The sequence below is a fragment of the Streptopelia decaocto genome (genome assembly GCF_964273445.1).
Source record: "Streptopelia decaocto genome assembly, chromosome: 1".
NCBI lineage: Eukaryota > Metazoa > Chordata > Aves > Columbiformes > Columbidae > Streptopelia > Streptopelia decaocto.
In genome coordinates, this window is record NC_138663.1 from 64,769,133 (window position 1) to 64,793,458 (window position 24,326).

At 51.3% G+C, this 24,326-nt stretch overlaps 2 protein-coding genes across 2 annotated transcripts; both read left to right on the plus strand.

Annotated features, from left to right (window-relative positions):
- Positions 1 to 72: 72 nt before the first annotated feature.
- HDHD5 (haloacid dehalogenase like hydrolase domain containing 5) lies at positions 73 to 8,884 on the plus strand. The gene is made up of 8 exons (XM_082044204.1): positions 73 to 217; positions 352 to 552; positions 891 to 1,003; positions 2,190 to 2,283; positions 2,770 to 2,803; positions 3,381 to 3,555; positions 3,878 to 4,066; positions 4,588 to 8,884. The coding sequence occupies exons 1-8, from the start codon at positions 122 to 124 to the stop codon at positions 4,955 to 4,957; spliced, it is 1,272 nt and encodes a 423-aa protein (XP_081900330.1). The 5' UTR covers positions 73 to 121; the 3' UTR covers positions 4,958 to 8,884.
- Positions 8,885 to 19,709: 10,825 nt separating this feature from the next.
- TMEM121B (transmembrane protein 121B) lies at positions 19,710 to 21,224 on the plus strand (the record flags this gene model as incomplete). Its single annotated transcript, XM_082074429.1, has 1 exon — positions 19,710 to 21,224. One exon carries the CDS (start codon positions 19,710 to 19,712, stop codon positions 21,222 to 21,224), a length of 1,515 nt encoding a protein of 504 aa, XP_081930555.1.
- Positions 21,225 to 24,326: the final 3,102 nt, after the last annotated feature.

The following is a 24,326-nucleotide window of genomic DNA, read 5'->3' on the forward strand; positions in this document are numbered from 1 at the left end:
CGCTCCACTCTGCCCGCCCCGGTCCCGCCCCGCCGGGCCCCGCGCCTCGCTGGGAGCTGTAGTCCGGGAACTACGAGCCCCGGCGTGCCCCGGCCGCGGGCTGTGGCCGGGCGGGAGCGGCATGGCGCTGGGCGGCTGCCTGCGGGCCGGCCGGGGGCTGCTGCGCGCCGCGGGGCCGCGGGGCCCGCCCGCCCACAGGGGCTGCGCCGGGGGCCAGGTGAGCGACGGCGGCACCGGGGACCGGGCCCGCCGCCCGCGTCCTTGCCGCGGGCCGGGAAGGGCGCCGCGGGCAGGGTGGGGAGAGGGAAGGGCTCCCGGCGGCGGTGACCGTCCCCTGCGCTCACCTTGCAGCCGCCGGCCTTCGGGTTCCTCTTCGACGTGGACGGGGTGCTGGTGCGGGGCAGCCAGGCCCTGCCCGCCGCCCAGCAGGCCTTCCGCAGGCTGGTGGACAGCAGCGGGCGGCCGCGGGTGCCCGTCGTCTTCCTGACCAACGCCGGCAACTGCTTGAGATCCGCCAAGGCCCAGGAGCTCTCCCGGGCGCTGGGGCTGCAGGTACGGGCGGCGGGTCGGCGTCGGACCACCAGGCGCGGCGGGACGAAGCGGCTCCGGTGGGGTCAGACGGAGCCCACGCCGCTGGGAAGCGGGGACTTCACGGCTCTGCCGTTCGGGGTCCTTGCTTTGGAGGGGAGCACCGGGAGGAGAAGGAGGGAGCCCACTAACGCGACTTCCCCTGGAGGGGTGAAGGGCTCGGGGGTGGCAGCACCAGCGAATGACCGGCCCTGCCTCGGCCAGAGGGGATAGGGGGAGGCAGGTGGCAGCCGGGGTTAAGGATGGCACCCGACCGCAGAAAGAATGGGGGGAGATTTTCCCACCTGTCCTTCATCCCGCAGGTGTCTTCGGAGCAGGTGATCCTGTCCCACAGCCCCCTGCGGCTCTTCAGCCAGTTCCACCAGAAGTGCATGCTGGTGGCCGGGCAGGGGCCCGTGGAGGAGAATGCCCAGAAGTATCCTTTGCTCTGTGTGTCCTGCTGCAGCTGCCCAGTGAAATGCCATTGCTCCTGCCCTGCTGCTACCCTCGGCACTTGCTTGGTCAGTTTGTAGAAGCATAAGGGGACAGAAAGGTCTTTGTTCTTATCTTATGGGGAGACAGCCTTGTGGAGATGTTCAAGTGCAGGCACTCGCTGTTGATCTCCATCTTGGTCACCTCCTGGCTCTCCTTGTTCTGTGTTTGGCTTCTCACACTGATTACCTCTCCTGTGATTGCAGTTCCTGTTGATGGGATGTCACCGTGAGGACTCCATCAGGTTTGAGCCTCTGTCACTTTGGAGATAAAATTGTGCTCCCCCTATTCTTTCACACCAAAGTGCATTAGAGATCACTCCCAACTATCCCACAGCTAAGGTTTTCCTGGGAATCTGGCAGAAATTCAAGGTACTCAAATATCGGTAGAGTCAGAGCATCCCAGTGCAGGGATGTGGTCTGAATGACAGTCCCACATGCATACTGCCTGGCTGAGGTGACGGCAAAACAGGTCTGACCTATTCTGTATCTGCAAAGAGGTAAGATCTACCTGTAGTATTTGTGACATCTCAGCTGCTACGTGCGGAGTCACACCTTGTACTTAGCATTTAACTTCATTTGGTACAAAACCTTGGCCCATCTCTGTTTCCCCAAGGCCAGTAGGGTGAGCTAAGGGCAAGGTGTTCTGCAAATGAGTGCAACTTATCCTTCAGTTGTGTAGTTCTATCAGCACAGAACGTTTTCTTTTACCAGCTGAGCTGACCAGAGCTTCACTGATTCTGCATCTATCCACAAAGCCTGACCAGCCCCTTGCGCTGCATCAGTAAGAGAACTCTGGCCTTGAAGGTGTCCCAAAGCACATCCTTTCTGTCTTGGGACAGCCTCTGCTTTTTGCCTAATTACAGGGATTGCTGATCACAAACTAAATCACCCTAGTGTTTGGTTGGTTTATTTTTGGTTTTTTTTAAACTTTAGGGCCACCTGTAGGTTGAAGCAGAGCATACAGTTTGACTGAAATCCATAAGGTTATACATTACCAGGTTAAATAACTGCTCTCTTACTAGCACTTGTGTTTCTTAATCCTGTAGATGCTTTTGCAAATAACTTTAAAAAACCCAGTCACTTAAAAAAAAATCAATCTCCACAACTTTCCTTGATGGTTTGTGATAGCCTGGGATTCAAGCATGTGGTCACCATCGAGGCACTGAGGAAGGCATATCCCCTGTTAGACATGGTGGATCAGAGCCGGAGGCCAAAACAGATGGTAATTTCATGATGCATTGGTAGAACGGGTGGCCTGGTGTGGTGGTACTTATAGTCTATAGCATGGGGTGGAGAAGCTGCAAAGGCACAGAGCAGCTGGCTGGTAGTGACTTTCTTCAGCGGGAGCCTGGGACTGGTACGGAGCAGCCAGCATTTCTCTGCTCTTTCCAGTGTGGGCTCCTGCAAGAAGGGCAGTGACTTTCCCCTCTCCTTTCTTGTGCCACACCTGTCTTGCATTGCTGTTCCTTGCAGTGAGTGGTAAGATGGCTTGGTTGACATCTCCAGCCCTGAAGCAGGAATGCAAGATCTGTGAAATCCAATCTGGGATGGCGGGGTGGGGGAAATCTTTCTTCAGGATTCCAGGTGGCCTTGTCCTGCCTCTTTATGGGACTGCCTTGGCAGGTTCAAAGGAAGAATTTTTAGTTTTGTTTTGGAGATGACGTTAGGTTTTGCATTACTAACGCAGCCTTCGATTTTTTTCTGGCAGCCTCCTCCAACCACTGGCTTCCCTACTATAGAAGGTAAGCAATTGCCTTTGTTTACATATGAACAGAAATAACAGCAAGGCAAGCCAGCTGGGATGGGAGTTAATGACATGCTGTTGGCTCGTCAGTATCTGTAGGCAGTTTATTCATAGGATGCAGTCCGAAGGCAGCTTCGCTGTCCTCATGCAGCATGAAGCACAAGCTTGGTAAGAGCAAAGCCAGCTTTTCTGAGTGCCATGCCCCAGCATCTGGAAGTAGTGGTGCACATGTTAAAATACTGGCCCAGGTTGCCCAGAGAGGTGGTGGATGCCCCATCCCTGGAGACATTCAAGGCTCATCTGGACAGGGCCCAGAGCAACCTGATTTAGTTGAAGGTGTCCCTACTCATGGCAGGAGGTTGGACTAGATGAGCTTTGAAGGTCCCTTTCAACCCAAACTATTCTATTATTCTGTGGTATGCAGACTGGAGCCCTGGCAACAGCCATGTTCCAGCAGTAGCTGAATAAGCCTGGGCATCTCAAGAAAGGGGTGCTTTTGCTAGAGGGTGGGCTTTTGGTAGTGAGTCCTGTACTTGGGTGCTGTGACTTTCCAAGTGTCTCTTGAAATCTTCCAGGTGTGATACTGTTTGGTGAGCCAGTGAGGTGGGAGACAAGCCTGCAACTTATTATCGATGTACTCTTGAGCAATGGGAACCCTGGGGCAGAGCTGCAAGGTGTACCATACCCCCATCTGCCTGTTCTTGCCTGCAACATGGATCTCCTGTGGATGGCTGAAGCCAAGATGCCCAGGTGAAAAGCATGTGTGCTTTTTGTTTGTTTTAGCCTATTTCATACATCTCTCCTGCAGGTGGTCTTTTCTTACTACAGTTTTCAGCATTTAGATTTGACTGTATGGCATAATTAACCACAGATATGCAAACTGCATGAGAAGCAAAGACTACAATTTCCAAGAAGCAAAAGGCAGACCATTGCCTGGGGAGGCAGTGTGTGTGTAGATACTGTGTTCAAACTAGGTGGTACACTGGCTACAGCAGATGTTCCTTCTCACTGAGGTGTGTTTGCTGCATAAGTGGTGTGACTGGGGATACTGATGACCTCCTTTCTGGAGCAGGTTTGGCCATGGTACTTTCCTTCTCTGCTTGGAGACCGTCTACAAGAAAGTGACAGGCCAAGAGCTGAAGTACGAGGCCTTGATTGGCAAACCCAGCACAGTCACCTACCGCTATGCTGAATACTTGATAAAACAACAGGCAGAGAAACAGGGCTGGAAGTCTCCCATCCGACGCCTCTATGCAGTTGGGTAAGAAATGATTTTTCCTGCTGGTTTCCTTAGGGAGTTGCATACTGACTTCTCTTAAGTTTTGTTGTTGCGGTTGTTTTTTTTGTTTTTTAATGGATGTTTCTAAAATTAATCCCAAAATCCCTATGGCACCTTGGGAGCCTCACATCCTGGAGCAGAGGCTTGCTAGCCTTTTGCACCCTACACTTTTAATAATTTGAAGGGCCCATCAGCCTAGTGAACCTGTTACTGTAGGATACAGAGTGCACGTATCATAGTTGGATTAAGGAAAAATTTAAGAGACTCAGATGTAGTACCATTAGCCCAGTTAGGCCAAGCACTTTGGGATTGCAGGGAATATATTACAGTAATGGCTGAAACTGCTGTGGGTGCTTTGGTTCTGTCTTTTCCCCTTTGAAAGATGTTTGTAAAGCATGTGGCCTTCGCCATAGCTGAACAGGACTCAGTTCCAGTCTGCCAGCATCAGAGGCTGATGCGTGGGCTAGTTTCTCATTTCTGTTTCACACTGTGTCCTTATTCAGGGATAACCCTATGTCAGATGTCTATGGGGCAAACCTCTACAACAACTACCTCAAGTCAGCTCACCAGAACCAGGTCAAGGCTGGGGTGAAGAGGAGCCTGTGCGCAGCCAGTCCCCAAACTGAGGATCATCTTGAGCTGAGGAAGGACTGCAACAATTCAGTGGAGAGCTGTGAGTCGATTCTGGTCTGCACTGGGGTCTACCGCCACAATGCAGATGGTCCCAGTAGCATGAAGGAGTGCACAACAGAGACCGTGTTCCACGGCCATCGGGACTTCTGCTTTGACCCCAGCCTGGTGGAGGCATCTTACATAGTGCAGGATGTGAATGATGCTGTACAGCTTGCTTTCAAGAAGGAGAACTGGAGCTAGAGTTAAGACAGGTGTGTCTAAAGATCTACCATCAGGGATTTTATGTACTGGAAGGGGAAGAGAGGAAAAATGGAGAGGGACCTGGAGTCATCTTCTGATCTAGGCAATATGAAAGAAAACTCCCTGTCTCAGCACTAAAGGCCCCTTGATTTTATTGCTACTCATCTGCAATCCTGACAGCTGCCAGCAGACTTTCAACCATGAACATACATTGCTGCCATCAATAATTGAGCCATAATGGAAACAGGGTATAAGGAGAAGGCTTGTCCTAGCAATCCCAGTTTTGTTCATCCGTCAGAGTTCTTTTTTCCCCACCATTTGTGTGTGAAGATCAGGCAAGCCCACCCTCCTCCTTGCGATGTGTTTGAGGATGAAGCTCTTCCCTGTGCAAGGAGCCACCAGAAGCTGTGGTGGTGGCACTGTGCCAAGGAAAGGCTTTAAGTCTTAACGTTTGCCTTGTGAAGAGTAAGTGCCTACGGACTTTAACAAATGCAATTTGCTTGGGGATTTGTCGCTGCATCACTGTCACTCTGAAACAAAGTCCCATTTTGCAGCCCTCTGGCAGCTATGGAGAGGCAGGGCCCCTCAAAGGAAGCTGCAGTAGCCAGAGCAACTTGCTGCATGACTGAGGGGAAAGTTGTATTGTTCCCTGCCCCCTATTTAGCATTCTGTGAACACTTCTGCCTTTTCGCATCTCAGTAGGGAGCCAGCAGCCTGCTCTCAATAGCAGAGGAAACCACCACAGAGCCTGAATTTTCAGAGGTGTATTTGCCCAGAACTCAGTGCTGCAGCAAGAGACTGTTTCGGCAACCACCCTGACCCAGCTGTTGCAAGGAGCATCCCCATGCTCCAGCTGGCACAGCTTCCAAAGAAGGGCCCTTCTTTGCCACAAGGGCCAACCTGAGAGAGTCACAGCCCACCTTTGCTCCTTCTTTGCATGCAAGGATTGAAAGAGGAAATCAAGCCAGGATGGTACTTGCGCCCCAAATCCCCGATCTTCATCCTTAAAGTACAAATGTCTCTGTCCTTCACTTCCTTTTTTCCTCTCTTCCCTTGTGTGGTTTGCAAATCAGGGATATACCATACAGTCTGATCCCTGTTCCTTCCTCTTCCTTTTTTATGCAGGTAGAGTCCCCATAACATGAATTAGCAGCTGGGACTTGCCTGCTCAGGAGCATTTCCACCTTCTGTTGCCTCTGTGTTCCTAGTTCAGGGTATCCACAGAAAGATCAAGACCTGTGTCTCCTTAGAGAGTCCAAAGAAACTAAGCAAGCATTGCTTCAGAAACTCCATGTGAAAGATTGGCTCAGCAAGGAGTGTCTTAATTCCAGAGGAGCATTGTGATTTTAGAAGCATAAACCAGTCTGCATATGTGATGGTAAGCCTTTGGAGCCCAGACAGCCGAGTTGGTGTTCCTAGTTAGCTCACACCACACAGAGATCATAAGTAGGTCTGCTCTGCCTCCTCTTCCCTCCCTCTTTCTTTACCAGGCAGCCTCATACACAGGGTAAAAACAAGATGTTATATGCCAAAGTTTGAGTTGTTCTTAATTAAAATATTAACATCCATGTGCATTGACATTCTGCTTCAGCCCCTCTCCATCCTCTCGATACTAATGTATTGTCTGAGGAAGGTCATGCTGCAGAGCAGTCTCTGTTTTTTATGTTATGACAGGCTCTGCATCTGAAGGGGACTGGGTGCTCTGCCAGTGACCCAGGCAAAGAGGTCCTTTTTTGTGGCTTCTTTCTCTACCTTATTTTCTGAATAGGAGCAGAAAAATACCTTCGGGTGAATTTCCTTCCTGTGAAATCCGTAGTGCCAAGCAATCTCTTCCTCTCTTAGCACCAGTTGGAGTTCTTCTCCTTTGTTTTATCAGAACAAGAATTGCTTGGCTGCTTCTAAAAGCAGCTATAATGTGAGGAACAGTCTTAGATTTGAATCCTTTGCCTTTCAGTGGAGAGAAAAAGAAATTACCATTTCATCTACTTGCACAAGAAAAGGGCTTGTCTCTATTTCCGGAAGCATGAGTACCAGGAAGGACTTTGCATCTAACATAGGAAAGGTCTTTTAGCTTTCAGCACATCTCCACAGTCAATTCTGCTGTGGACCTGGTGTGCCACTGGATGTCCGAAACTAGCTCCAGTGTTCCTCAGCCTCCCTTTTCAGAGGTGACATCCACTGCAGAGAGAGGAATTCTCCCTTCCCTTGCAATATTTGCTAACTTGGTTGATAACCATCATAAGATTAAATAAGAACTGCCTTCTAGGGTGTGATTACATAGACTTCGGAGAGCTTATTGTGGGCAATAACACCTTCAATTTGATAGTTATGTATCTGCAGAAATACTAAGGTCTGGCCATCTGTGTGCACTAACCTTTGGCAGAGCTCATTCTTGTTACTTGTTAAGATTGTGGTGCCAGTTACTCAAAGACAAGGTGCTGCTGAACCAGTGTTCCCCAAGGGATGTAGCACTGCAAAGAATTTTGAGAAATCACAGGCAGATTGTAGTTTCATATCAGCTTGCACAGCCCACCTCAGCCAGAAGTGAGGTAGGTAGCACCTCCTTCAAGAAAGGAGGAGGTTTGCATTTGCACAGAGACTGAGCCAGGCATCTCTGGTTTTGAAATAGCAGTGGAGGTGAGCTGACTGACATGCATCTGCTTCAGATTCCAAATCTGATTTTAGCTCCAGATTTCTTTTTCCCCACCATGTTAGCACTGAAACAGTGCTCTGGGAATCTTAAAACTGTGTAGGAGGAACTTCAGCAATAAGGAGTTTAAGAAATGCTTTGCTTGCGAGTTGCAATTGAGCAGAAGGGAGGAGAAGAAATCTAGAAGGATCTTGTACCCTTTCCCCAATTCTTACCAAGTAAGGTTGCATAAAAGGCTCTGCTTGTTGGTCTGTGCACTGGTTAGTCAGATGGGTTGTCCTTGGTCTGAGCAACACTGAGACCTTTCTCTTCTTCCCTTGCTCAGCTGCATGAAACATTGCACTTTGTCCAAGTCACTGCCTAGGAACTGCATGGTCACAGTGGATGGAATAGGAAATCTGGGTTCTCCAGTTGCTGTTGGATACTGACCCAATTGTGGAAGATTTCTACAGAGGAGAGTGCTTGCCAGGGTCTCCTCTGTTCCAAGTGTTTTGCACCAGAGTGCTGTGCAGGCTTCTAGCTTACCTGCAGTTCATTTATGGACACCCATTATTGCTAGGATTCAGTGAAATCCTTTTTCCTTGGAATTGCAGCTTCCTGAAATTAGCTTCAAGCATGGCTGGAACAAAAGTTTTCCTTTGTCTCATGCATTGCACAGAAGTGGTGTTTCTGGAGCCATATTTCTCTCATTTGGAGCAAGTATACTTCTGTGCAGATTATGGGACCAAGCAGGAGAGGGGACTTCATTTGCTGATCTAATACCTTAATATTTATATGGTGCACTGCCCTGAACAACAAACATGGTGAAGAACAGATCCTAGCAACTTCCATCTTCTACAGATGGATGGGTTTTAGTCAAACATAAAGCGAGTATGTAGGGAGGTGAGGCAACTGAGAACAGCAGGGAGGAACCAGAGGAGGGGTAGACCTTGTTTTTGGATCTGAATCTTTTATGCCATACAATAACATAGTGGCCAGAGAGGTCAACTCCTTTATCCCACAGGACACATGCAACCACTAGCCTGGCATTCAGGGAGTTGTATATCACTACTGTCCCCTTTCTTCCAATCTTAATCCTGGTGTGTCGTTTTCCCCCCAGTACATGGGTAATGTTTCAGATTACGTCATGTACACTGTAGCAGAGTGATTACTTATCATACAGAGAAATCACAAGCTGTGATTGGTTTTAGATTTCATATTGATTTCAATCCAGTTCCAGAGTTGCTCCTTTGATCTAGCACATATTAAAAAATAAAGGATGTTTTCTTTGAAATAAATTTTAGGGTGTCGTGTGTGCGTTTCGTGAGTATTGTCCTGATCTTTTTCATGTCTTTGCCCTAGAAGATTTTGTCTTTTGTTCCGTTCATCAAGCCATTCTTAGGTTTTCTTGAGACAACCACCCTGAAAGATGCCCCTCCAGTGATTCTTTTGATTGAGCTAAACTGCAATTCTTTGTAGTCTCTGTATCTGCCACAGTTGGGTGAGATGAGTGAAACTTTGACCGTTCCCATTTTGTAGGGGGGAAGGACACATCACAAGCTATGATGCCCCGACTGTTCAGAGTCAAGACTAGTTTTGGGATGCCACCTGTGTATGAGATGCTTTCAGGGTGGGCATTTATTTGTGACCTGACCTAAACAGTTGTTTGTAACGATTACTCCTAGTGGGTGGGGAAGCCACAAGCTAGATCCCACCAACTTAATTTGCTATTGCAGATGAAGATCAAGCCTGAGGGCACATGGAAAGCCATCCTTACCACTAGAAGCTTACTTGGCTCTATGTTAAACTCCTGGTGATCATAAAAGAAACCCAGCTTGTTTGACAAGAGCCCTGGTACCTTTTGAAAAGGGTGCAGAGAGCACTTGTTGCTTGTCAGCCCCCCTAACTTATTGCCAGCGTCCCAGACTGCTGACAACCATGGTCGCCTCCAGAAGGAGAGCTTGCCTCAAACAGACTGTGGCTACACAGACTGAGGCTCTGTCCCCAACGGTGGCTGTTCAGGTCTCCGGCTGCAGGGAGTGCCAGAGCCTGCTGCTGCCGGGGCAGGGAGGCCAGCACTCCACCTGTGTGAGGTGTGAGCAGGTGCAAGATCTGCTCGACATGGTCGTCAAACTTAAGGAGGAGGTTGAGATGCTGAGGACCATCAGGGAGTGCGAAAGGGAGATCGACTGGTGGAGTAACACCCTGACGTACCAGTCGGAAAGGTCCCAGGGAGGTACCCCCCAAAAGGAGATGGACCTCCTGCCCTCTCGGACACAGGCGGAAGTCCTGAGACGGCCCCACCCTTGTTGCTCTCGGGCAGAGGTAGGGGACCAAAAAGACGACGAGGGTTGGAAGCGTATTCCGGTTCGGCGTCGTGGGCAGCCCCCCTCCCTGCCTGCTTTGTCTCCCCAGGTGCCCCTCCGTAATAGGTTTGAGGCCCTGGATCTTGAAGAAGAGGTAGGTGAGGAGGTGGTGCCAAGCCTGCCTACAAGATCACGTAGGAAGAGGCAGTCGACTTCACAACTTAAGACTGCCTCTGATAAGAAAGAAAGAAGGGTGATTGTAATAGGAAATTCCCTTCTGAAAGGAACAGAGGGCCCAATATGCAGAGTTGACCCTCATCTTAGGGAAGTTTGTAGTCTCCCTGGAGCCCGGATCAAGGACATTGCTAGAGAGCTCCCCAAACTGGTGCCCCCGACGGACTACTACCCGCTGCTGGTCTTCCAGACAGATGGGGAGGAAGCTGCTTCCCGTCGTCTGAGGGGGATGAAGAATGATTTCAAGGTCTTGGGAAGGAGGGTGAAAGACTCAGGGGCTCAAGTGATCTTCTCTTCACTCCTTCCATCTTCAAGTGATGATGTGGGATGGAATAGGAAAATTCACTCTCTAAATGATTGGCTCCAAGACTGGTGCTACAGGCAGGGCTTTGGATTTTTTGATAATGGTTGGTTTTATAAGACACCAGTCTGGACACTGTCACGTGGGAAAGGTTTATCTCGCAGGGGCAAAAGGATGCTGGGGCAGGAATTAGCTGGGCTCATTTGGAGAGCTTTAAACTAGGCTCGAAGGGGGATGGGGTTGTAGCTGGGCTTGTCCCAGTGGGGCTGCATTCTAAAACTGATGAGGACCGGGTGGCCTCCTATGCCCCTAGGGAGAAAATGGTGTGCTCTGCTCGCTCCCTGAAATGCCTGTATACCAATGCACGCAGCATGGGGAATAAGCAGGAGGAGCTAGAATCCTATGTTCGGTCGGGAGATTATGATCTGGTAGCAATTACAGAAACATGGTGGGACAGTTCACATGACTGGAATGTGGTCATGGATGGCTATGCCCTTTTCAGGAAAGACAGGCCAGCCAGGCGTGGTGGTGGAGTTGCTCTCTATGTGAGAGAGCAACTACAATGTACTAAATTCTGCCCAGGAGCGGATGACGAGCGAGTTGAGAGTGTATGGGTCAGGATCAAGGGGCAGGCTGGCAGGGCTGACACTGTTGTGGGCGTCTGTTACAGGCCACCAGATCAGGCTGAGGAAGTTGATGAGGCCTTCTATGGGCAGCTGAGAGTGGCCTCACAGTCACAGGCCATGGTTGTTGTGGGTGATTTTAACTTCCCTGATGTTTGCTGGAAGGACCATTCAGCCAGCCAGCCACAGTCCAGGAGGTTCCTCCAGTGCATTGATGATAACTTCCTCATGCAGATGGTGGAGGAGCCGACTAGGAGAGGTGCACTGCTGGATCTCATCCTCACTAACAAGGAGGGTCTGGTCGAAGCAGTAAAGGTTGAGGGCTGCCTGGGTTGCAGTGACCACGAGATGGTGGAGTTCAGCATCTCGTGTGGCAGGAACAGAATAGCAAGTAGAATTGCAACCCTGGACTTCAGCAGGGCTAACTTTGGCCTTTTCAAGCAATTGCTGGGGGAAATCCCATGGGCAAGACTGCTTGAAGGAAAAGGGGCCCAAGATAGCTGGGTGGCATTCAGAGATTGCTTCTTCCACGCTCAGGATCAGAGCATCCCCACATGTAGGAAGTCAAGGAAGGGAGCCAGGAGGCCTAGGTGGTTGAATAGGGAGCTGTTGGGTATGCTCAAGCAGAAGAGGAGAGTTTACAGGTCATGGAAGCAGGGGCTGGCCACTTGGGAGGAATATAAGGCTGCTGTTAGAGGATGTAGGAAGGCAGCTAGGATAGCCAAGGCCTCCTTAGAATTACAGCTGGCGAGAGGGGTCAAGGACAGCAAAAAGAACTTTTTCAAATACATAGCAGATAAAACTAATACCAGAGGCAATGTAGGCCCACTGATGAATGGGGTGGGTGCCCTGGTGGCAGAAGATACAGAGAAGGCAGAGTTACTGAATGCCTTCTTTGTCTCTGTCTACTCTGCCGGAGGCTGTCCTGGGGAGCCCTGTACCCCTGAGACCCTGGATGAAGCCAGGTCAATGGAGGAGTTTGCTTTAGTTGATGAGGACTGGGTTAGGGAGCAATTAAATAGTCTGGACATTCATAAATCCATGGGTCCAGATGGGATGCATCCGCGGGTGCTGAGGGAGCTGGCTGAAGTCATTGCTGGACCGCTCTCCATCATCTTTGCCAAGTCTTGGGAAACGGGAGAGGTGCCCGAGGATTGGAGGAAAGCAAATGTCACTCCAGTCTTCAAAAAGGGCAAGAAGGAGGACCCGGGTAATTATAGACCGGTCAGCCTCACCTCTGTCCCTGGGAAAGTAATGGAACAGCTTGTCCTTGGTGCCATCTCAAGGCATATCAAGGATAAGAGGGTTATTAGGGGCAGTCAGCATGGCTTTACCAAGGGTAGGTCATGCTTGACCAACCTCATAGCCTTTTATGAGAATGTAACAAGGTGGATGGATGATGGCAGAGCGGTGGATGTGGTCTACCTTGACTTCAGTAAAGCCTTTGACACAGTCTCCCACAGCATCCTCACAGCTAAGTTGAGGAGGTGTGGTCTAGACAATAGAGTAGTGAGGTGGGTTGCAAACTGGCTTAGGGAGGGAAGCCAGAGAGTGGTAGTCAATGGTGCGGAGTCTAGCTGGAGGCCAGTATCTAGTGGAGTGCCCCAGGGGTCAGTGCTGGGGCCAATATTATTCAATATATTCATTAACGACTTGGACGAGGGAATTGAGTGTACTATCAGCAAGTTTGCTGATGACACTAAGCTGGGAGGAGTGGCTGACACGCCGGAGGGCTGTGCTGCCATCCAGCGGGACCTGGACAGGCTGGAGAGTTGGGCGGGGAATAACCTAATGAAATTTAACAAGGGCAAGTGTAGAGTCCTGCATCTGGGCAGGAACAACCCCAGGTTCCAGTATAGGTTGGGAGATTACATATTAGAGAGCAGTGTAGGGGAAAGGGACCTGGGGTCCTGGTGGACAACAGGATGACCATGAGCCAGCACTGTGCCCTTGTGGCCAGGAAGGCCAATGGCATCCTGGGGTGTATTAGAAGGGGGGTGGTTAGTAGATCGAGAGAGGTCCTCCTTCCCCTCTACTCCACCCTGGTGAGACCACATCTGGAATATTGTGTCCAGTTCTGGGCCCCTCAGTTCAAGAAGGACAGGGAACTGCTGGAGAGGGTCCAGCGTAGGGCAACAAAGATGATTAAGGGAGTGGAGCACCTCCCTTATGAAGAAAGGCTGAGGGAGCTGGGTCTCTTTAGTTTGGAGAAGAGGAGACTAAGGGGGGACCTTATTAATGTTTATAAATATATAAAGGGTGAGTGCCATGGGGATGGAGCCAGGCTCTTCTCGGTGGCAAACAATGATAGGACAAGGGGTAATGGGATCAAGCTGGAACACAAGAGGTTCCACTTAAATTTGAGAAGAAACTTCTTCTCAGTAAGGGTGACAGAGCACTGGAACAGGCTGCCCAGGGAAGTTGTGGAGTCTCCTTCTCTGGAGACATTCAAAACCCGCCTGGACATGTTCCTGTGCGACCTCACCTAGGTGTTCCTGCTCCAGCAGGGGGATTGGACTAGATGATCTTTTGAGGTCCCTTCCAATCCCAAACATACTGTGATACTGTGATACTGTGTGCTGGAGTGCATTAAGAAGACTGTGACCAGTAGGTCGAGGGAGGTTCTCCTCCCCCTCTACTCTGCCCTGGTGAGGCCACATCTGGAGTACAGCATTCAGTTCTGGGCTTCCCAGTTTAAGAAGGACAAGGAATTGCTGGAGGGAGTCCAGCAGCGGGCTACAAAGATTATTAGGGGCCTAGATCACCTTTCTTATGAGGAGAGACTGAGAAAGCTGGGTCTGTTCAGCCTGGAGAAGAGAAGGCTGAGAGGGGATCTCATCAATGTTTATAAATACCTCAAGGGTGGATGTCAAGACAATGGGACCAGACTCTTTCCAGTGGTGCCCAACGATAGGATGAGGGGCAACAGACTGAAGCACAGGAGGTTCCATCTGAATATGAGGAAAAACTTCTTTACATTGAGGGTGCCAGAGCACTGAACAGGCTGCCCAGAGAGGTTGTGGAGTCTCCTTCTCTGGAGACATTCAAAACCTGCCTGGACACATTCCTGTGTGATCTGCTCTGGGTGAACCTGCTTTAGCAGGTGGGTTGGACTAGATGATCTCCAAAGGTCCCTTCCAACCCCAGCCATTCTGTGATTCTGTGAAAAAGATGAGTGCAGTTAGGCATACATAAACTAATGGTCAAACTTTCAGATTAGAGTCAAAAGCTTCCACTGATTTAAGCAAATGGAAAATTAAAGATCTTGCTAGGCAGAAACCATCAGCCTTAATCACCTAGAAACAGCCAATTCACTTGCTCTGTTCTTATAAGATATTCCACCAGAAGGTTTTACATCTACAAAGTGCTTAATTCTATGGATTCTGGGCCTTGAACACAACCTAAGCAGTTACCTGTTCACCTTGGTACAGACCTTGGCTCTTCAGGGACATGCTCAAACCTGTCCTTTAATGCATCTACCTAACCTCAATTATAAAAGCACAAGTCTTCATGGATCTTTGCAGCCACACAGTCAATTCGATGAAAATCATGCACTTAAAGACCTTTATGGATCCAGTCTGCAACAGTTTAAAACCCCACACCAGGAAAGCAGCTACATGTTCTCTAGGAACCAAACAGTTCCATCAAGAAAAGCACTTTTCTATAATTCACTATAATAAACCTGTGCTTCCCTTTCAGTCATGTCAACTTCTAAGAACTTTCATTTTTTTCCTCAAAGTCAGTTCCAATACATACTGTGTGCTAAGACTTACAGCAACCCCCAAATCCTCTCACTCTCCAAACCCCTACCCCCACTACAAGCATGAAAAAAAAAAACAAAAATCTCTTTGCATTTTATATTGGTATCGAAAGCTCTCTGAAGTGGCACATAATTGCAAGCAATAGATTGTTACACTTGTATACCCTTTTGAAGAATAACTATATTCCCAAAACTGGATCAGCAGTTCTGTTACAAATACTCAGTGTTCGGAGATGGACAAACCAAAGTGGCTTTGAATTTTGGTGCTGGCCAGGTGAAACCCTTCTACACTCAGCTGTAACCACAACCCTGACCATTCAAATGGCTCAGATAAGCACAGTACAAAGCGTGTGCCAGAGAATCCCAGAACCTTCCTTTCTCACACAAAAGGCATTTTAAGTGTGGTTAGAGCAGATTACATTCAAACTCACTGAGATCAGCTTTGCCTCCTTCCCTCCCACTTGCTGCCAGTTTCTGACAGCTTACTGCAGGGTTAATTAGGGATTTAGTTTCTGGTCTTTCTTTCAGGCATGTATTTGCCTTTTTCTTTTTTTCCTCTCCTTCCCCCAAGAAACCGAGGCATTATTTGGTCTCCTCTTGAGTTCTGCCCTCAGTGAAGTTTTGTTTTTCGCCCCAGCAGGGGTATTTTTGAGAGCACACTACTTCTTTCCTCTACTAGCATGAACTAGAAAAAGGAGTATTTTAGATATTCAGTATGAGTGTTCCACAAAACTCTGTTGTCTGCTGCTTGCCTTTAAATATACGTATACACACACATATCTATGCATACACATAAATACATAAAGAAACCAGAAACATAGCTTTGGAGCTGCTGAAGAGGGGAAGCTATTTATAGTTTAGCCTTTTAATGTTTTAACAGTAATGGTTAAGTACTAACACTTCCAGTGACTGCACATTGCATTAAATAACTGGATCGCACAGGAAGCATCAGCTTGTCATATCTCATCCTACAGTGTGCTACAAAAAGCTCTTCAGTGCTTTCTCAAGAATACATTTCTCCCCTCACTCCCATTTTAAGGTACAGGCTCAATTTCTGCTTCCTTCCACACAGATAAGCTATTTTCTTACTTTCACGTGTTTGTTTGGGTTGTTTTTGCCCTACTGGAGCCCTTGCTCAGCCCAAGGAAGCCCATAAGCTTCCACCCTCCTTCCTAGTACCCCCCCATCATCCTTGCTCATAGTTCTCCTTGCTCTACAGCCACAGTTCCCACCTACCTATAATACCTTGGACACAGGAGCCTCCCCATCCACAGCAGGAATGTCTCCATTTCCAGAGAAACATTTCCAGAAGGCTCCTCTTGCCCTGCTCACACCCAGGCAGGCCCATTTCATACCCGGCCCCCTCCCAGGTACCCTCACTTCCTGCATTCCCCAGGGCTGAGCTCACCACATCACCTGGCTGGCACATCAGAGCCCATTTCCCCAGGTGGGCAGGCCAGATGTGGGTGACAGCCCATCCCTCCTGCAGCCCAGGGACCCCCATCCAATTGCACTTGCCCCAGCAGGTGCGGCAGACACAAATCCAGCAAGAAACACAGCCAAACCTTTGTGAGATGAGGTTTCTTTGTGAAACGAGCCTGTGGACTGAAAACAGAGGAGATGCAAGTGCCCATGGGCAGGCTGCCAGGGCAGCCTGGAGCACAAGAGCCAACAAGGCAAAGCTGGCACCATCTGCCGCTCAGGTAGGGCAGGAGCAACCCTCTCTGCGTGAGGGCTGTTGCTCAGAGCGGCCCAGATGGATGCTTGGTGTTCATTCCACATCCTCTCATAGAGTGGAAAACTTCTCTTGTAGTGGAATAGGTGAATGTATTAGGAGCAAGACTGATTTAGCTAGTGGTCAGGACTGACCACACATTAATCAGTGACACAAGTGTTGGCTTACTCCTGTCCCTGCATATGACAACCCCACAAGAAAAAAAGGGAGAGGAATTGGACTCAATCCTCGTGGGTCCCTTCCAACTCAGGACATTCTAGATTCTATGATTCTACTCTGAGAAGGATCACGCCAGGATAAAGGCCAGGATCCAGTATGTAATAATGGAATTTTGCCCTCTACCTTTATCACACACACACCACCAACCAACCCTGCCTTTGTGTAAACCAAACTAGGGGAGAGAGCCAGTGTCATTCACAAATCCTCAGTGCCACTCTGAACTGGTCCTGAACGGGGCAACTCCCGACACCAAAGTAGCACTGGGCGCTGCTCAAAGCTGAAAGAGCAACGCAGACAGTAAACATCCTGGCCATTGCCTCGAGCCTCACACTCCCTGTATAACGGAGACCATCTGACATCCACACACTTCAAGAGGCTGGGGAGCAAAGCAAACATGATGGGAGTGTATCTGGCAAGGAAAGGAGAGGTGGCTCACTGCTCGCTCTCTTCTTGAATAACTTCAGTCTGAGCTGCTCAGCTGCATTGCTTCTGTCATGCAAAAACTCACCATTTTCCCATGCTGGGTGGCTGTGGGCAGCATCATGCCCCAGCAACACAGAGGCAAGAGTGTTTTGTGCGTCACCGTGGAGGCAGCAACATGGCAGCATCTCTAACGCTTTGAAACGGGATGTGGATCATGAGAGAGCAGCCCATGGGGAAGGGCAGCCCCCTGGTGCTGTGTGGCAGAGGGGATGCTGAAGCTGTGATGTCTGGGACAATGGCTTCAGCAGAGTCGCACAAGCTGCCTGGACTAAATGCAGGCACCACTGTATAGAGCTGTCTGGAGCTTGCTGTGAGAGGTCATCAGTGTGAGGCTGCCTTGCAGTCACCTGCTGGCAGATAAACGGTGACAGCCTTCTTTGTACCCACCTGATCTTAAACTTGTGAATGTCAGCGATGCTTGTCACAGTTACAAGGCTGGTGATGCTGCCTGCTGCATCTCAGTCAATCTGTGAGCATCTGCATAGGTGTCCTGCCTGTTTTACCCTGGGGTGAAGACTCGTGTCCTCTATCCTAGTGCCAGGATAGGATGCATCATCCAATTGACTGCCCTCCAGGCTGGACTGTTCTTTTGAACACATATATTTCTTACACTATAGTTATTGACCTTCTTAACAAAGTCTTTTTATTTGATAACTGAAAAGTGGAATTAGGGAGAAAGGGCTCTTAAACAGAAAGAGAGCACAGGCATGCTCAGTCTCATCTGATGCTGCGAACCATGACAAGGTGAGTTAGAGGAACACAACACAAGTAGGGCTGACGCAAGGCAAGTGTATCCTAGCATTGAAAACACAATGTGAGTGTAGCAGAAAATAGGTGTCCCCCATCCTAGCTGTGCCATGCAGGTAATGGCAGTGGAGGTGCAGTAGGTAGGATAGCAACCAGTGTGGGACATCATGAGAATGCCTGTGGGTTGCTACCCCCGTTTAGAGGTTGTACCAATTCAGTACTGTGCTACCCAAGTAACTACATTAAAGCCTGCCTAGCCTCCAATTATCTCTCCCTGCAATCTGTTTTGATCATGCTTTTAGAAAATAAATTTATCTGTGTGCCCTTACTCCAGCCTCTACTGACAAGAATGCTTTCGCTGTGATTCTTCTTTCACTGCTTTTCCTCTTGATTATTGCTATATCTCTAAAGAGATCTTCATGTCAACCAACCCCAAGTTCTCCCCTTCTCTTTCTCAATTATTGTATTTCTTTGTTTCAGTTTTAAGCATGAATTCTCCTGGTACCCCAGACCAATTTCTCCTTGTTGTCAAGAGCAGCCAGTGACATTTACTGAAGTAGGAGTCCTCAGGGACACCAACATGTATTAGACAGTTGTCACCGCTGTCCTGAATGTCCTTTCCCAGTACTAAGCATCTGAGTTTTGCTCAGCCCTATATGATGATTAGCAACAGCCTCAAAAGACAAGCTATTTTGTGTCTTTATCATACAGCGTAGTTAATACAGCTTATTGTTTGGACATACAGATGGCTTGTTCAGTGTGCTTCACACCACTGACAGGCAGCAACTGGCTCATCACTGGCGGGCACAGGTGGGAATGAGGGACTGGTGATGCGGAGCGCTCAGCCACTTTGAAACACGTTGTGCCAAGTCACTAGCACTGGTGCTGTGACAGATCCACACAGCCAAACTCATTTTGAGGACATTGCTAGCAGGTCACTGAAGGCCCTGACTGATGCTTTAATTGGACACAGAAACTTTAGGGCTATTCATATCAATGTAAAGGCACTGCCCCATGATGGCAAGCTGGGCAGAGGCCTCAGTACGTGGCTTGGCTGAACTCAGGAAACAGGTGGCGGTTGCTTTGATTTACATTTACTTACAACAGATCAAAAATACGGGCAGCCAAACATGCTGTGCCACACAGGAGGAACCACAAAGTGAGTGCTTTGCTGTGGGCTCTGCCCCAGGCCACTGGCTGTCGTCTTGGTCAGCCTGCAGTGACTGGGGTGGACTGAAGTACTTCTGATTTTCCAGAGTGGGTTCAAGAGGTGCCTGGGTGACTCTCCCAGGCCCGGCCGGCTCCATTCACAGAGGTCTGGGGCGCAGGCGGCAGCCGGACTGTGCTCCCCGAGAAATGGCTCCAACGCAGCCTCAGGGAGGGGGGCGTCTTCTCCCTCTCCCCTTCTCGCCTCCCTCCTCCCCCCCCGCGACCGCACAGCCGCTCTCCGCTCCTCCACCCCCAGCCCACCCACCGCCGCCAGCGGAGACGCCCGCCCCGGCTCCGGCAGCTGCTGCGGTTGCGGCTCGGCACCGCCCCCGGCCTCCCCCGCCGCGCCCCGCCGGCTCCCGCCGCTCGGGCTCTCCTCGCCGCTGCCACCGCCTCTGCCGCTGCCGGTGCGGCGGCGCGGGGTGCGGGGGGCGGGCCGGGGGCGGGCCGGGGGCCGCGGCGCGGCCGTCGGGCCCGGCGCGCCGGCTCGGGGGCCGGGGAGGACCATGCACCGCGCTGCCTCCAACCAGCGCTCGGTCTCCTCCTCCTCGGGCTCCTTCCAGCCGCCGCCGCCGCCGCCGCCGCTGCCGCACGCCGCCGACCGGCAGCCCCTCTTCCCGGGGGGCTCCAGCAGCGGGGGCAGCCGGCGCGGCTCGGGGTCGAGCTCGGGCTCGGCGCGGGCCCACCGCCCCCACAGCCCCCGCAGCAGCACCGAGGAGGAGGAGGAGGAGGAGGAAGAGGAGGAGGACAGCATCAGCATCAGCAAGCCCCTGGTGCCGCCGCTCGCCGCCTCGCTGCCCGCCGCCGCCTCGCCGCTCCCAAGCAGCAGCAGCAGCAGCAGCAGCGGCGGCGGGAGCCCGGCCCGCAGCATGACGGCGGCGGAGCTGTACGGGGCGGCGGCGGCGGGCGGCGGGGCAGCGGGCGGCGGGGCGGCGGCGGGGACGCTGCTGGGGACCGGCGGGGCGGCGGGCGGGCGGCGCTGGGGCTTCCAGGCGCTGTCCCTGGTGCTGCTGCTGGGGCAGGGCGCGCTGCTGGACCTCTACCTGATCGCCGTCACCGACCTATACTGGTGCAGCTGGATCGCCACCGACCTGGTGCTGGCGGCCGGCTGGGGCATCTTCTTCTGCCGCAACAGCCGGGCGCGCCGCCGGGAGCGGCCCCCGCCGCCCCCCGGGCCGCCGCCGCCGCACCCGCTGCTGCTGCACGGTCCCCCCGGTGGCCGGGGGGCTGGGGTCCGCGGGGCCGGGGGCCCCCCCCGCGGCGGCGACTTCGCCTACGCGCACCTCGCCTGGCTCATCTACTCCATCGCTTTCACGCCCAAGGCGGCGCTGATCCTGGGCACCTCCATCCTGGAGCTGATCGAGCTGCGCCTGCCGCTGGGCACCACCGGTTTCCGCATCACCCTGGCGCTCTCCGCCCCGCTGCTGTACTGCCTGCTGCGGGCTATCGGCACCGAGGGCGCCGGGCAGCTGCTCCTGCCGCCGCAGCCGCCGCCGCAGCACCGCGCCGCCGCCGCCTTCCTCGCCACCTGCCTCGACCTACTCGACAGCTTCTCCCTGCTCGAGCTGGTGCTGCAGCCTGGGCGGCCGGCGCCGCTGCCCGCCCCGCTGCGCTACCTCCTCATCGCCGTCTACTTCCTCTGCTTGGCCTCGCCGGTGCTGTGGCTCTACGAACTCAGCGCCGCCCGCCCCCCTGGTGCCGCCCGGCTCGCCCTCCACCTCCTGCTGCCCGCCGGGCTGCTGGACGCCCCGCTCCTGGCGCTCCGCTGCCTCCTGCTCCTGCGCTACCAGCAGCCGCTTTCCCTCTTCATGCTGAAGAATCTTTTCTTCCTGGCCTGCCGCGGCCTGGAGGCGCTGGAGACCTGCTGCCTCCTCCGCCCCACCGCCGCCCCGCCGCCCACCAAGTACGGCCCCGCCGCCGCCACCCCCGCTGCCGCCGCCCCCATGGCCCACGGGCTCTCCGACGTCGACGTGGGTCCCCACGGGTACGTGAACGCCTTGGCGGTCACTGCCCAGGGCTGACATCCTCCCGGCCGCCGCCCTCGGAGGGGTTGCCGCCGCCTCCGGCTCCGCTCCCGGCAGAGTCTCTCTGCGTTTCTGCTCAGGTTCCCGCCGCCGTGGCCGAGCAGGGGAAGGGGACGCGGGCTCCCCTGTCAGACTCTTGCTCTCCTCTTCTGTTTCCCCCGGGCAAATCCCGCACCGGAAGCTCATTGCGAACCTGACTACCTGCAGGAGCCTACGGCAGACGGTTGTCACTAGAAAATGCACCTGCCCTTCACAAGAAGTCTTCTTCTAGTGCTTCTGCCTCTCCACACTGTTTGGAGGGTCCCACTCTTTCCCTCCCGCTCCCCCCCCAGGACATCGTGTTGCTTTGTGACCATAAAGGTTTAGTTTTTCCTTTTCCTCTTCAACAACAGGGACCAGTGGATTTTGTCCCCTTCTTTTAGAACTCCTGCTGACCACAACGAGATGTGAGAGGGATCTGACCAGCAGAGACTGTGCCTTCAGGATGCAGGCAGGACAGAAGGAAACACATGTTGGTTTCACTGGGTCTTGCAAAGCTGCCACCTCTGTTTTGCAGCAGCAGAGCTGCAGAGGGTCTTCGTTGTGCCAGCTGGGGAACCTCTGGGAGCACGTCGGCCATCTGGTCATTTCAAGCCTAGGAACCACTTTCTCAGAGCTGAAAATGTCTACCTCTGTGCTTCAACCTTTTGCATCTTAAGTTGACTTCACACTCTAAAGAAACATGTGAATCGGGCATGGACACAATCCAGGGGCTTAGACCCCATTTCACTACCACCAAGACATTTATTTCTGGTGAGAACAGGGTTTACAGCAGCCTACTGCTTGCTTCAGACAGCAGCCCTCCGGTGCTGGCACTCTCATTTCTCTGTGAATATGCATGTTTATGGGTTCAATGTTGGTTTTCTTTTATGCAGAGCATAGGGTCTTCCTTTACACAGCCTGGGAAGCCTGGAATGGTTTCCTCTGGCCCCCTTCCCTCTTTGAGAGAGCAGAGATGGGGCTAGGCCTGCCAACTGCCCCCTCTCAAACAGCAGAGGATATCTGTGCTGCTTGGGGTGGGCCCTGTGCTTGGTGAACCTCACTTTTCAGCACAGAAAGCAGTGCTGCAGGAGCCATGGAGAAAGCCCATGTACCAGCATCCTGCCCTCCATGTGCATGTGGTTAAGGGTGGGTGGGGAAGATGTTAACTTGTATTTCCAAGAGAGGTTACTAAAACTTATCTTTGGTTTTAAGCTCCATGAATGTTTGGTGGGGGTTAAGACCCATTCTTCTGTCTGGCTACAGCTGCTCCTGAAAGCAGTCAAATGGAAGCAGGAGCACAGAGGCCATGCTCAGAGGAAGGGCTTTACCCCTCCCAGGCTTTTATTTTGTTATCTGGGCAAGGCTGCATTCATCGGGAAAGTGCCAGTTTCCCATCCTGAGCCTTTTTTCAGGCTGTACTGCTGGGAAGGGGAAATAAAGCACAATCGCTACCCAGAGCCATCAGCAGGACTGCAGGTGCAGCCCAGACTTCTCCTGCACATACATCCAGTCTCTCCTTCAGGGCTCAGGCTCCTGTGGGACTGAGCCTCTGTCCCACCTCCCTTTTCACAGAGTGGGATCAACTGCCTGCTCCAGGGGACTGCTACAACAAAATGTTTACAGTCTGGTATCTTCCAGCTCCCACAGGGAGAAGTGGGGGTGCCATGGGGCTCTTCTCCCCCAGCTCTTGGGTGGCTGGTGAGTTTTGAGGGGTTAGAAAAACCCCTAGAAAAGAAGGAGCAATAGCGCTCTCCTGTTCAGAGCTGCAGCTAAGGTGGGTGATGTGCTGCTCTCCCCGTGCCAAATGGAGAGTCAGGAAAGGCTAGGCTTAACTTTCCCACCAGTGCTTTATTTTTAATCCAAGCCCTTAGGTGGGCAATTGTGTGAACTTTGGCCAGTGGCCTTTCTCTTCAGTAACTTCTTTTTGTCTGGACAATCTTGGTGCTGTGAGTGACTGTGATTGTAAAACTTGGTACTGTGAATTTTTCCTATGTGATGTGAGATGTGTCGAGGGGATGCTAAGTTCCTGGCCAAAGGAGGTGTAATTACAGGTATATTGCGGTTGTACAGATACTTGTTCTCTTTCACCTTCCCTTTTGAGCATTAAACTGAGAGTAAAAGCTCAAAGATCTGCAGCATTATTCAAGAAAGAATACCTATAAAATACCTATACCTAGGTATAGACGAACAAAAAAAAAAACAAACCCACAAAACTTTGCCGAAACAAGGTGAAGGGAAAAAAAAAAGCTGTTGCCCCTCAACTACATTTTGCTGCTTTTACAGCCAAGTACACAATAGCACCAAAGTGCATAGAAGAACATCCTTAATATACTGAAGTGTAAGCATAGCTGAGACACAAGAAGTATCACAGCAGAATTATTAAGAAGTCTTATTTCAGTACCCCTTCATAGCACCTAAAGTTGCTGTTTCAACAGCAAGTGCCTTTTTCCATTTAAGACATTATTGAGAAAATGGCATATTTGAAACTTATCTAGCCACGGCATATTTAAACCATTAACACTGAAATCACAGTTTGAATTTGTGCATAGATGCAAATGTTGCCTGGGACAGATGACCCTGCAAAACAATGCTTCTGTTTCATAGAATTCCTTTGTAGAAAAAGTGGTTCTTTGTAGTGCCATAGTTTCTAGGTTGTTAGTAAATGTGCTGTTTGGAGAGCGTGAAGCTCTTGTGGTTGGCTGTACAGAAGCCCCCTTGCAACTAAAAGGGCAGCTCTGCTGCCACTTGAATTACTTACTACAAAGAAACATTTAAAACTCTTCAATGTCTTGTTTATAACCCTGCTCATCCTTTGGAATTCTCTTTTCTTTGGTAACTGAGCTCTTACTTCCATTTAAACCCCTCTGCTGCACATTAGCTCCATCTGCAGAAGAAATAGATAGTGGTACCATTAAAGTGCAAACAACCTCCCACCCCATGCACCTCACACACCTACTGTGTGTTCTGCCAACATTAAATTACTGGTCCAGGTCAATATCACTTTGCTAAACAAAGTTGTGCCATACTAAGACATACAACCCTTGGGATTCTGTTACAAGCCCTGTAACACAACTTAGC